This window comes from Gastrolobium bilobum, unplaced genomic scaffold, assembly GCF_033153095.1.
Source record: "Gastrolobium bilobum isolate Gb01-03AN ecotype WA unplaced genomic scaffold, APGP_CSIRO_Gbil_v1 utg5539, whole genome shotgun sequence".
Classification (NCBI taxonomy): domain Eukaryota; kingdom Viridiplantae; phylum Streptophyta; class Magnoliopsida; order Fabales; family Fabaceae; genus Gastrolobium; species Gastrolobium bilobum.
This window is the reverse complement of record NW_026896577.1, coordinates 50,900-64,678: the sequence shown is the minus strand read 5'-3', so window position 1 is coordinate 64,678 and position 13,779 is coordinate 50,900. Positions and strand designations below refer to the sequence as shown.

General features: G+C 35.4%; 1 protein-coding gene across 1 annotated transcript; it reads left to right on the top strand.

Annotated features, from left to right (window-relative positions):
- Positions 1–9,923: 9,923 nt before the first annotated feature.
- LOC133300697 (uncharacterized) lies at positions 9,924–13,249 on the top strand. Its single transcript, XM_061500270.1, has 4 exons — positions 9,924–10,855; positions 12,232–12,439; positions 12,547–12,676; positions 12,777–13,249. Exons 1-4 carry the CDS (start codon positions 10,005–10,007, stop codon positions 13,049–13,051), a joined length of 1,464 nt encoding a protein of 487 aa, XP_061356254.1. The 5' UTR covers positions 9,924–10,004; the 3' UTR covers positions 13,052–13,249.
- Positions 13,250–13,779: the final 530 nt, after the last annotated feature.

The window sequence follows — 13,779 nt, the reverse complement described above, 5'->3', positions numbered from 1 at the left end:
ATTTGTTGAAATATTTTCTGGAGGCTCCAGACCCTCACAAATGTTTTAGTTTCTGGAGGTTTAAGACCCCCACAAATTTGTTGAAAATTTTAAAAAAAAAATCATTTAAAAATTTAAAAAACCAGGTAGATTCAAAAGGATATAAAAATTCATTCCAAATATTTGAATACATATCTAAATAGAGCTTGGTTTTCAAAGATAAAAAAATCAAAGAGATGTATAAATGAAATTAAAAACTAAAAGTTATTAAAAATTGATAACTATTCATGCAGGCCAAAATTTGGAAGTTATCCTGTTTTACAAGTAGCCTCATATTCTTGTAACTATATGCATTTATCTTTTGGTCCATTTCCAGAAAAACAGGCCTTACTGTTTCACCGAGAGGCTCTCCTCTCTCTGCTGACATTCTTTCAGCAACTGCCATAGCAGCTGTGTGCAAATAATGCTGCAAAATGTTCCACGACCAGACTCTATCTCTGACTCAAATACATATTGAGGAAGTTGAGTTGTTTTACCACAGCCAGTTTCTCCAGATATAACTATCACTTATATAATTGTACATAAAGGTATCAATTATGAATACATAACCCCAAATGAGTTCATTCCTACCAGAAACCCACAGAGATAGCATATTAGACCCACAAATCACTAGGCAAGGTTTGAATACATGCATCACCGGAGGTTGAAACTTGAACGAGAAACATGTCATGCAACAAAATTTAAAGAAACTTACAAGCTCCGATTTGACAGGATGGTCATTTGGGTTAAAATCTGATAATGAAAAAATAGCAGTATTGTGTTAGTGTAGTAATGAAGGAAATGATAGTTTGGCAACTAGAAGTTCGAGGCGGGAGCATGAGTGTGTCATGTGCCTAGAAAAGGAAAGATCAATTGTTCTTCTATGTTGTCCTCATCAGGTTGTGTGTACAGAATGCAATGAGCTCCATGAGAAGCAAGAAATGAAGGACTGCCCTTCATGTAGGACCTCAATCCAACATAGGATTCATGCTAAATTTGCAGCTGAATTAAATCTAAACTCTAAGTATGAAAAATAGGAGCACTTTGTTGGGATGATGATTAGTTTGTAGTTCATACCTTGTGTTTTCTCCACATCCTAAAAAAAGCATGTTCACATTGCTATGTATGGACTCTAGTGCATAATTTAATGAACTCAGTTGCATGAACATGCAACTCTAGTGCATATTTGATGAATGGAGGTGGCAATCTGAATGATTATGCAACTGAATCGTGCATGATTATGCCCTAGAGTTGCAAGATCATGCAATTTGATCATGCAACTAAATTCAGCAGATATGCTAGCCAAGAGAATTCTAGTGCATTATCATGCATGATCATGCAATTGAATCATGAATGATTATGCAACTGAATCATGCATCCTGGATAGTGAAATATCGTTTCACAAAAGAAATAATCATACATTTAATAAGATAAAATTTGAAGCAAGAAGCCTAGCTATTCAAAGCAGATAAGAAGAAGAAAGTTTCAGAGGAAATTGTTGTGAAGATGATCTCTCAGATGGAGAATGACGTGTGGAAATTACTAATAGGAAAATTGGGGATGATACTTCTGTTATGTATGCTACAGGCAGAGAACTCCTTGCTAAAGGAGGAGTTGGATGCTGCAAAGTTATAGGTTGCAAAGACAATGATGGCCTTCAAAAAGCATTGAAAAGTGAGAATATGACTTTTAAACTAGCCCAGTCAAGGAAAAGCCAAAAGAGTTTATTTCGAGATGAGCTAGAAAAAGAGAAACATAAAAGGAGTGTGTCTTGTGCTTAGCAAAGGAAAGATCAGTTGTTCTTCTATCTTACATTAGGTTGCTGTACAGAATGCAATGAGCTCCATAAGAAGAAAGGAATAAAAGACTGCCCTTCATGTAAGACCTCAATCCAATATAGGATTCATGCTAAATTTGCGGATGAATTAAATCTAAACTCCGAGTTTGAAAAAAAAGCAGCTCTTTGTTTGGACGATGATTAGTTTGTAGTTCACACCTTGTGTTTTTCTCTCGTCCTTAAAAAAATCATTTTCACATTGCTATTGTTGAGACTATATATCTCAACACGCCCCCTCACACAAGAGCCCATTGGACTTGAAGAGTGGACAATGCAACAGGCTCAACCTACCTGTGCTAAGAGGCGCCACAAGAGAAAGTGGGGGGCGGCAAGGCTCTGATACCATGTAAAGAACAACTATATATGTACTATAGTGCATAATTTAATGAATCCAGTTGCATAATCATGCCACTGTACATTTTCGATGAATAAAGGAGGCAATCTGAATGATTATGCAACTGAATCATGCATGATCATGCTATTTAATCATGCAACTAAATTCAGCAGATAAGCTAGCCAAGAGAATTCTAGTGCATTATCATGCATGGTGACGCAATTGAATCGTGAATGATTATGCAACTGAATCATGCATGATTCAGTTGCCCGAACAATGAAATATCATTCACAAAAGAAATAGTCATACATTTAATAAGATCAAATTTGAAGCAAGAAGTCGAGCTGTTCAAAATAGATAAGAAGAAGAAAGTTTCGAAGGAAATTGCTGTGAAGATGATCAGATGAAGAATAGCATGAAAATTACTAAAAGGAAAATTGGGGATGATACTTCTGTTAAGTTCATGCTACATGCAGAAGACTCATTGCTAAAGGCGGAGTTGGGTGCTGCTAAGTTGTAGGTTGCAAAGTCAATGTCAAGCCATCAAAAAACATTGAAAAGAATGTATATGACTTTGAAACAGGCCGAGTCAAGGGAAAGTCAGAAGGGTTCATGTTGAGATGAGTTAGAAAAATTAAAAATAAATTATCTAACGTGCAAAAAGAGCTAGACAAGGAGAAAAATCTTCAAGCCATGATTCAGGTATGTGACATTGAATCAGAAACAACTTATTGACAAACAATATAAAGATACTATTTTTACTCATGCTATTTTTACTAATGTTACAAGGTAGATTGGAACAAGAAAGAGTGATAAAAGAAAAGGTCATTGCACGGGTTGCATCCTTTAGAAAAGAAAGAAAAGAACTTGAAGCACGTACAAAATCCGATGAGGATATGATTACGAAGAAATCACCTTAAATATGTGGAAGATATTACATAGCCAGATGAAAAGTTGAGTGGATTAAAAGTAAAATCTGATAATGAAAAAATAGCAGTATTGTGTTAGTGTAGTGATGAAGGAAATGATAGTTTGGCAACTAGAAGTTCGAGGCGAGAGCATGAGTGTGTCATGTGCCTAGCAAAGGAAAGATCAATTGTTCTTCTACGTTGTCCTCATCAGGTTGTGTGTACAGAATGCAATGAGCTCCATGAGAAGCAAGGAATGAAGGACTGCCCTTCATGTAGGACCTCAATCCAACATAGGATTCATGCTAAATTTGCAGCTGAATTAAATCTAAACTCTAAGTATGAAAAATAGGAGCACTTTGTTGGGATGATGATTAGTTTGTAGTTCATACCTTGTGTTTTTTCCTCATCCTAAAAAAAAGCATGTTCACATTGCTATGTATGGACTCTAGTGCATAATTTAATGAACTCAGTTGCATGAACATGCAACTCTAGTGCATATTTGATGAATGGAGGTGGCAATCTGAATGATTATGCAACTGAATCGTGCATGATTATGCCCTAGAGTTGCAAGATCATGCAATTTGATCATGCAGCTAAATTCAGCAGATATGCTAGCCAAGAGAATTCTAGTGCATTATCATGCATGATGATGCAATTGAATCATGAATGATTATGCAACTGAATCATGCATCCTGGATAGTGAAATATCGTTCACAAAAGAAATAATCATACATTTAATAAGATAAAATTTGAAGCAAGAAGCCTAGCTATTCAAAGCAGATAAGAAGAAGAAAGTTTCAGAGGAAATTGCTGTGAAGATGATCTCTCAGATGGAGAATGACGTGTGAAAATTACTAATAGGAAAATTGGGGATGATACTTCTGTTACGTTCATGCTACAGACATAAAACTCCTTGCTAAAGGAGGAGTTCGATGCTGCAAAGTTATAGGTTGCAAAGTCAATATCAAAAAGCATTGAAAAGAATGCAGATGACTTTGAAACAGGCCCAGTCAAGGGAAAGCCAAAAGGATTTATGTCCAGATGAGCTAGAAAATGAGAAATATAAATTATCTAACGTGCAACAAGAGCTAGACAAGGAGAAAAATCTTTAAGCCATGGTTCAGGTATGTGACATTGAATCAGAAACTACTTGTTGACGAATAATATCAAGATACTATTTTTACTCATGTTATTTTTACTATTATTATAAGGTAGATTGGAACAAGAGAGAATTCGAAAAGAAAATGTCATTGCAAGGGTTGCATCCTTTAGAAAAGTAAAGAGAACAACTTGAAGCACCACAAAATCTGAGGAGGATCTGATTACAAAGAAGGCAACCAATGATCACCATAAATATGTGGAAGATATTGCAAAGCCAGATGAAAAGTTGAGTGGATTAAAAGTAAAATTTGAGTATGAAAAAATAGCAGCATTGTGTTGGGGAGTGATGAAGGAAATGATAGTTTTGCAACTGGAAGTCCGAGGTGGAAGCAGGAGTGTGTCATGTGCCTAGCAAATGAATGATAAGTTGTTCTTCTACCTTGTTCACATTAGGTTGTGCGTAAAGAATGCAATGAGCTCTATGAGAAGCAAGGAATGTAGGACTGCCCTTCATGTTAGACCTCAATCCAACATAGGATTCATGCTAAATTTATTGGAGAATTAAATCTAAATTCTGAGTATGAAAAAATAGTAGCACTTTGTTGGGATGATGGTTAGTTTGTAGTTCATACCTTGTGTCTTCTGCCTATCCTTATAAAAATCATGTTTACATTATTATGTATTGATTGTAGTGCATTATTTAATGAATTCAGTTGCATGATCATACAACTCTAGTGCATAATTTGCGGTCACTATTCATCAAAGGGTGTAAATGATGAGTTCTAATTGAATTGAAGCTTGGAGAATAATCTTGTGAAGAGTTAGAAAGCATCCAAGGTAAGAAAACCTATTTGTAATGGATAATTCCTTATATTCAAACTTAGGTTTTCTTGGGTTTTTGGTTGACTAGGAATATATGAAATCATGGATGTATGATTTCTTCATGTTTAGATATGTCTTGTGATGAGTTTCAAGTAAAACAAACCAAGTTAAAATAATAAGAACTTGAGAAAATCCATGGTTTCCTATCATACATGTTCCAGATAGGAAGAAAGAAATATGTGAGCAAGGGTATGCCTCGGCCATGATGTGTCCAAGAGGGAAAATAATGTGTTTAATTCATGAAAAGCTATGTTGCATGATTTGTAACCAAGTTAAGTTGATTGAAAAATGAGTTTCCAAAATTTTGAAAATTGTGGATATGTACATCTGACTTTGGAGTGTGATATCTCCCTCATCCCTTAGTCAAATGAGGCTTATGATACCTCATTTTAAAGCTTGAGATGTCATCTATATTGCCCTAAAATTGAAATGATTATGTGTTGTGGTTTGTCCGAAAAGTCAAATTAAGTACAGACTGCCCAAAAATTGCGAAGTGCAGGGCGATTCCAGAAGTCCAACTTCAAAAATTCACATCTCTCTCATTACTTACCCAAATTAAGCTTATGAACCTAGAATTAAAGCCCTAGGTGTCTACTACAACATATTATAATTTGAAAGAAATAAGACTTGTGGAACTCTCACAGTGACGAAAACCATGAGGGAGGTTGGGATCCTCTGCACTGTTTAAAAATAGCTTTGTGAGTCGAACTTTCAAAATCATAACTTGAACTATATAGCTCTGATTAAGGTGTATGATACCTTGTTGGAAAGCCTAGGAAGTGTATAATAACATACTAAAATATTGGACCTTATGGGTGATGGGAACCACTTAGGTATATTAGATAAGTGTTGTAAACCTTTGGTTGGGTAAGATAAAAAGAAAATTGAATAAGTTCCTTCGTTGGGCCTTATATATGTATATGGCCATTTTCAAAGGAGGAATGTGCCGGGAGTTACTGTTTTGAAAAACGAGCACACCTTTATGTGTGGAATAATATTCTAAGGTGTATGGACATTCGCTTTAGTGAAATAAAAAAAAAGGAAATTGGTTATGACTTGTGTGTATTGCATATAATTGGCATAAGCTTTGTAAGTACATATGAAAGCAGTCAACTGTGTGTGTCTTGTATAATTACATGGCATTGTATCACTTATTGAGTTATTTTGGATTCCTTCTCTAGGTATGCTTAGGGATTTCGAATTTGTGGATCATTTTGGAGCAAGATAAGTAACTTGTGCTACAAGTAAGCAAATTAGAAAAGCTCCAAGAGGTAAGCTTTATGTTTAAGGAGTCTATTCCTATTTGTGTGCTCCACCATGGTTAGTGGACTATGGTTGGATTGTATAATTGTATTTGATGCTTTGTATAGATGCATTCATATAGAGCTATATGATAATATGATATGTTTTATTTTGATGTGATTTCTGCAATGATCTTTGACCATTGATTCTATGTGCACCAATGTCTGCTTGGAGTCCTCCCTTCGGACTGACGGTATATACCTCTGATATGTGTGTGGTTCTGCTCGAGGTCTTCCCTTGGAAACACGTGCGTTGATTTCCACTTGGAGTCCTCCCTTGGGAATGACTGCGTACACCTCTGATAAAATATGTATATTATTTGTTCAGTTATGATATCTATTATATGATGTCTTGTATACTCTGTATCTGATTTTCATGCAGGAGTGGGCCCTGGGTATGGAGAATTCTCTATAAACCTAGAGCTTATTGAGATTTGTTATCTCACCTTGTTTGGGGACATCATTTCAAGTGTTCAGATTCCCGGTGAGCCCTCACGGGACAAGGACACGACCCGTGGTTAGAGGTGCTGCGACGGATCAGATTTTGAGTGGATGTAGCTACTAATATTTTGGTGGACTTTTATGTTGCTTTAGTATTTTATTATTTTGGGATCATGATGTCTGATTCGTTATTTGTATATGTCTTGTACATATTTTTTGTTTTGAAGCATGTACAATTGTGTATTCAGACATGCTTATATGATGATGTAGTATTCAGATATATGTATGTGTTGGATATGCATGCTATTAGATTTAGTGGCACGGAGCCAATTTATGCATGCGCCCATGGATGGGTATGTGATCCTTGACGGATATCTGTTATTTCTGAAATCATAGACTGTTTATCAGGATACATTGAGAGTGAGATTCGTAAATCCCCATTTGTCCGGTTTTCAGCCGTTACTCTGTATGATTTTCGTCTCCGTCAAATAAAAAGTAAATTAGGATAAGTATGTTATATTATATATCATGTGAAAAGGATAAAAGGAAAAAGAAAAAGTTAGCTCGTGTTTTCATAAGTTAGTCTTCCGATGGTTTTGTTTTGTATCATATGTGTGTTAACTAAACCGGCTCAAGACGAGGATGTTACAATAGGCGATTCCTCTTGTCTTTCTCATTCACTCTTCTTATTCTTATCATACTTTTCCTATAGAAAATGACAATACGTGATGATTATTTTTACATTCTATGGCAAATATACATATTCCTATGGGTAGGGTGCATTTTGAAATAGACTTTCTTATTTTACTATGATTTTTAATTCATTACCATTAGGGATACAAATCAAAAAGTTAAGCGTGAAAATATATTTGAATCTTCTATTTTTTAATCAGAAGATGATATTACCCTCTCAGCAAAATTAGGGGACCAGTGCACGGATAGCAAAATATCGTTCACAAAAGAAATAATCATACAATTAATGAGATCAAATTCGAAGTAAAAAGCCAAGCTATTCAAAACAGATAAGAAAAAAAAAGTTTAGGAGGAAATTGCTGTGGAGATGATATCTGAGATGGAGAATGGCATGAAAATTACTAAAAGGCAAATTGAGGATGCTACTTCTGTTACGTTCATGCTACATGAAGAAAACTCTTTGCTGAAGGAGGAGTTGGATGACGCTAAGTTGTGGGTTATTAAGTCAATGACAAGCCATTAAAAAGCACTAGAAATATAGCATATGTCTTTTAAACATGCCTAGTCAAGGGAAAGCCAAAGAAGTTTATTTCGAGATGAGCTTGAAAAAGAGAAGCACAAATTATCTAACCTACAACAGGAGCTAGACAAAAAGAAAAATCTTCAAGCCAAAGTTCAGGTATGTGACATTGAATTAGAAACTAGTTATTGACGAATAATATCAAGATACTATTTTTACTAATGTTATAGGGTAGAATGAAATAAGAGAGAGTTGAAAAAGAAAAGGTCCTTGCACAGGCTGCTTCCTTTAGAAAGGAAAAAGAACAACTTGAAGCACGTACAAAATATGAGGAGAATATGATTACAAAGGAGGCAGCCAATGATCACCAGGAAAATATGGAAGATATTGCAAAATTAGACAAAGAGTTGAGTGGACTAAAAGTAAAATTTGAGTATAAAAAAATAGCAGCATTATGTTGGGGTAGTGATGAAGGAAATGATAGTGTAGAGTAGGGATTTTGTACAAGCATGAGACTGTACAGATATTAGATATATGAAAAATAAATTAGGTGTTTGAGAATAATATAAACAATTAAAAATGCCCTCACTCAATACCTTAATGTTTTAGGGTTGAATTGGTTCTTTACATGGTATCAGAGCTTCAGTAACTATAAGATCACGAGTTCGAGCTTTACCGCCCTTCACTTGTGGAATTAAATAAGCATAACATAAACCAACACAAAAATTGGACATATTCAATATCCACGCTTCAAGCCCAAAAAGCTCTTGCATGATGAGATGTATTAGAGAATAATATAAACTATTAATAAATCTCACCCAACACCTTAAAATTTTGGATTGAAGCGATTCTTTATATTAAAAATGACAATTGTATAATATAAACATATAAAAATAAGTTAAATCTTCCGCTTTAAAATTTAATTATTTTACACTTTAAATACTATATGTAAATTAACAAACCGGCTGACTACGCGTCATTACATATTCCCTATTCCCTGACGTTCCACACTTTTTTGCTCGTCAATAAAGTATCATTCCAACTTCCCAAGTTGATGAAATGAGGTCCCCACTCCAACTCAGATTGTATGAGATTTTTATCACAGAACAGAAGTTCTTACTTCTCAATAGTCAACAGTCCTAATTATTTAGATTATTAGGTAAAATGGTAATGGTAAGTTCTTGGGAGATGGGTACGGCGGGATTCCTGTGATGTGGAGTTCCAAATAAGAATCTCACTTGCATGGCCAAGGGGACCGCCTGTCTTTGGCTCATTTATTGTTATTACCATTATTCTTTTACTTTGCTTCTTTTTCATTTCCTTAATTGGTTTACTTGTATTATTTTAGTCAAACAAGGAATAAGGTAAGTTTACTTACTTGCCGGCCTAAGAACAATGGTATGAACTTCACACTAATCACTTGTGTGGCTGCATTGTGTCCAAATTAAAATTTTCTCTATTGAATTTGAATGCAATGAGATTACATTAAGTCAGCCAGTTTTGCATAGTTGCATGCGTAAGTAAACCTTAACTGCCCGTTAAAACTCTAGATGGCATTGCCCTTGTTTCACTAAACAACTAAAGGAATCCAATCATCTTTTTTTCTTTTTGTTATAGCAGTTTGGGAGCCTGACAGTGGCCATAGGCATCTCCCATCTCTCCTTTTTCTTGTCTTTGGGCTAAATAATGCCATCCTCCTCAAAATTTAACTAAACTATTATTCTATTTCACCAACTCATTTCCTAGAAGTCCCCTTCTCCTAGTTTGACAAAGCAAACTTTCAACTAGTCCCTAATCTAATCCATCTTATTTATTTACTTGTTTGTTCTTTCATTTTCCTTCCAAGCCACTATTCTCATTGTCATTCCACTTCCACTCACAAAATTCATGACAAACATAAGCACAAGGCAGATTTGAAAACAATTCTGCAACTTCATCTCACCATCCTCATTCCCAGCCTTGTCTTATGATCAACCCAAGCCAAGACCCTTTTCTGTCCCACACCCAATTTCCCATTATGCTCAAGCTCCTCAACAAGAACCTCCACCGCTTCTTCTCCCATCTCCGGTGGCCAATTCGCCGCCGCTCAAAGTCCAAAGTAGTAGTGATCAAGAAGTTAGGTATGCAGAGCCCAAAATCTCAACACGAACCAAGCACGAATTTTTCCGCGGCGGTTCATCCCAACGCTCAATTGGGTAGTCCAAAACCCGATAAACCAATTCGGATTGCGACCTTCAACGCTGCACTGTTCTCCATGGCACCGGCGCTTCCCAAGGAAGAAGAAAAAGAAGCCACCTTTGACGACGAAAACAGCGTCGCCTTGAAACTTGGAAGACCCTTTGGCCTCAATTCAAGATCAAAATCCACAAACGACCGCCCCAAAAGCATTTTGAAGCAATCTCAATCTCCCCTGAACAGACCTAACAACCTCGGCAACAACAACCAACACAAGTTGTCGAAATCGAAGATGAGAGTTTCCATCAATCTACCAGACAACGAGATTTCGCTGCTTCGAAGTCGACAATCGAGCTTCTCGGAACACGAAAAGGAGAGACCCTTGGTGGGTTTTGCGGTGAACAGGAGTAGCACAACGTTGGTTGATGTTCTGAGAGAATTGGATGCTGATGTTTTGGGTTTGCTAGATGTGAAGGCTGAGGAAGAGAATGGGATGAAACCATTGTCTGATTTGGCTGCAGCTCTTGGTATGAACTTCGTCTTCGCTGAAAGCTGGGCACCTCAATACGGCAATGCCGTTTTGTCCAAATGGCCCATCAAACGTTGGAATGCTCACAAAATCTTTCATCATACTGATTTCAGGTTACTAACTTTTAACTCTTTTTCTTTCTCATTTTAATGATACTCTATAGTTTTCATCATTTAATTTATGTACACTTACTATATTTGTATTTTTTTATTTTATATTTAAAACTTTAAAGATTGAATTTTATTTTTTTTTAAAATAAAAAGGAATCACCTAAATCAAGTATGATTATGTCACTGATAAAAATGTGATTACTTATAGCTGTATCAAGTATTTTTCTTTCATTTTTTAAAAATATGATTATGTCACTGTTCTTGAGTGTATTTCGTAGAAGCTTCTTTGTGCTTGGGCCATTGCAAAGAAAAATGAAAAGATAATGAATCACTTTTCTGCTCATAAAGTCCCCAATTATTCCAAAACTTTTCAAAAAAAAAGTCTTAAACGAACACATGGGAATTTCCAAAAGCCATGTAGAAGATTTTTCACTCACTAACTACTAGTCCAAACAAATGATTAAGGAATGAGCTCCTTTCCGTGTTGTTTATGACATCAATCTTGAAACTGCTACACCCATCTTTTGCTCTTTCCTTGTTTTCTTCTACGTGTCAATGGCAAATTGGCAATGATAGATGCACGGCATGCCAACTGTAATAGCTGTACGCACTATGCAGCGAGGCAGGATTGATCTTCACCTAATCCTTAAGGACTCTGTTGTCATCATCCATCAATGTTCCCTTAAGACTACTATTTTATTTTATGCGGCAATCAGCAATTTTGTGAAGAAATTTATGGATAATTAATTTATTGCTCATCAAAATGTTCCAATGAAGGAACTACAATTTCAGTGGCTCTGCAGAAGATTTTCTTCTTTAGTAACCTTCAGCATTTTCATATTGTTTTAACTTTTAAGCAAACTTTTAGATTTTCCAAATATTAATGCTGGTCTATTTCTTTGAATGCTATAATAACTCTTCCACAGCATAAGTTGCTTTGGTTTGTGTTTTTGGAAAACGAAACTTGTACTTTAAGCAGCATAAAATAATTATTTGATGTTGAGTAAATTTGTATGATGCAATTTAGGTACAGTTTGTCATCATCTTGGAACATCCATTGCAAAAACTAATTAATGCTGCCAACTTAAGAAATAGCTAGACAGACAGTTTATCTGGTCTCGAAGGATAGTCAGAATATTATATTGTTGTTCTTGCTTGAGTTCATAATAATTAAATTTAAGAAATTTTTCATACTTTCCTCCAAAGACATCTCGTGCTAATGACAATATATGAAAAAATGATTATGGAAATCCAATCTGTGAAAGCAAACAACTTAGAACAATTGAAGAAATCTAGAGCATTGAAATTCTGGGGTTAGAGAATGAATGAGCAACAAGGGTGAATTTGACATGCAAAATATTGTAATTTCATGGCCACAGGAATGTTCTGAAGGCCACTATCGATGTACCCGAAGCAGGTGAACTCAACTTTTACTGCACCCACCTTGATCATCTTGATGAGAATTGGCGGATGAAGCAGATAAATGCAATAATCCAATCTAATGATGAGCCTCACATCTTAGCTGGAGGTCTTAATTCACTGGATGAATCGGATTACTCCCAAGAAAGATGGAAAGATATAGTAAAGGTATACCCAACAGAACCTCAATTTATTTGTTTCCTTTAGCTTTTTGGTCTTGAAAATAACAAAAATAGAAGAAATCAATTTCTTTGAATTGGTTCATTTGTATTCAGTACTACGAAGAGATGGGAAAGCCAACACCAAAAATTGAAGTGATGAAATATCTCAAGAGTAAAGACTATACAGATGCTAAGGACTATGCAGGGGAATGCGAGTCAGTTGTCATGATTGCCAAGGGTCAAAGTACAAACACAATTTTTAATCTCTTTAAGCTTTTGATTTTTGAAAGTTCAACTTTGTTATTATACCATGTTCTCTAAACAAAATTGTAAATATTATGCAGGTGTCCAAGGGACATGTAAGTATGGAACTCGGGTAGATTACATATTATCATCCTCAAATTCTCCATATAAGTTTGTTCCTGGTTCCTATTTAGTCCTTTCTTCCAAAGGGAAATCAGATCATCACATAGTGAAAGTTGATGTGGTGAAGGTAAATAGCAATCCTCAAGAAAATGTGACAAAGAAACCACAACCACCAAGACAGAAAGTGGTAAGAATAACACAATCGACTCCATCAAAAGGTATCTGGAAAATAAACGGGGGAGAGATAGATTGAGTGCTTCTTTACCCCTCAGTTTGGATTAGTTTGATGATTAAATATTGGGAATGAAGCGTTTGTTTTTCTTTCTGCTTCCTAATCCTATGTTCTGTATACAGCATTCTTCAATAGATTTAGAAGAATATGAAAGAAGAGGGTGATATGTCAGTATGACACTTTTTTAAAAAATAAAATAAAATTGTATAGCTTTTGATCGACGAAGTGATTTATTGCTTATCGCTCTTTGACAATGCATATAAAATTCACGACCGAGACTTTCGTACTAGTTGAAAATCAATTAGTTCATACCTAGAGATAAACCTTTTGGTTATCAAGTACATAATTGGCTGGGAAGGTAAAAGGTAGATACGATTAAAACACTAACTGCGGTATAATTTTATTAGGGAAATATGTAAAGACAATTTTATCTAATATAATACACACAAAAAATAGGTGGGACGCGGGAGAATAGAGAAAGAAAAAAAATGGGTCTCATCTACCTTTTGTGAGAAACATATTCCTCATCTTATTAACATGCGAAGAAAGTTATATTGGTTTAACTGTTTTTTATTGTAAGTCCGCGACCATTTGGAAAATTTTCTGCATGTTATTTTTGCAATGCTTTTCCAACTCTAGCAGTTGTTTTTTGCTGTCAAGATACGAAGATAAGATGAAGACCCCTCACTCCTTTTTTGAATTACTTTGGAGTTTGGAGGTCTAACTCTAAGGACATACAAAGAGGATTG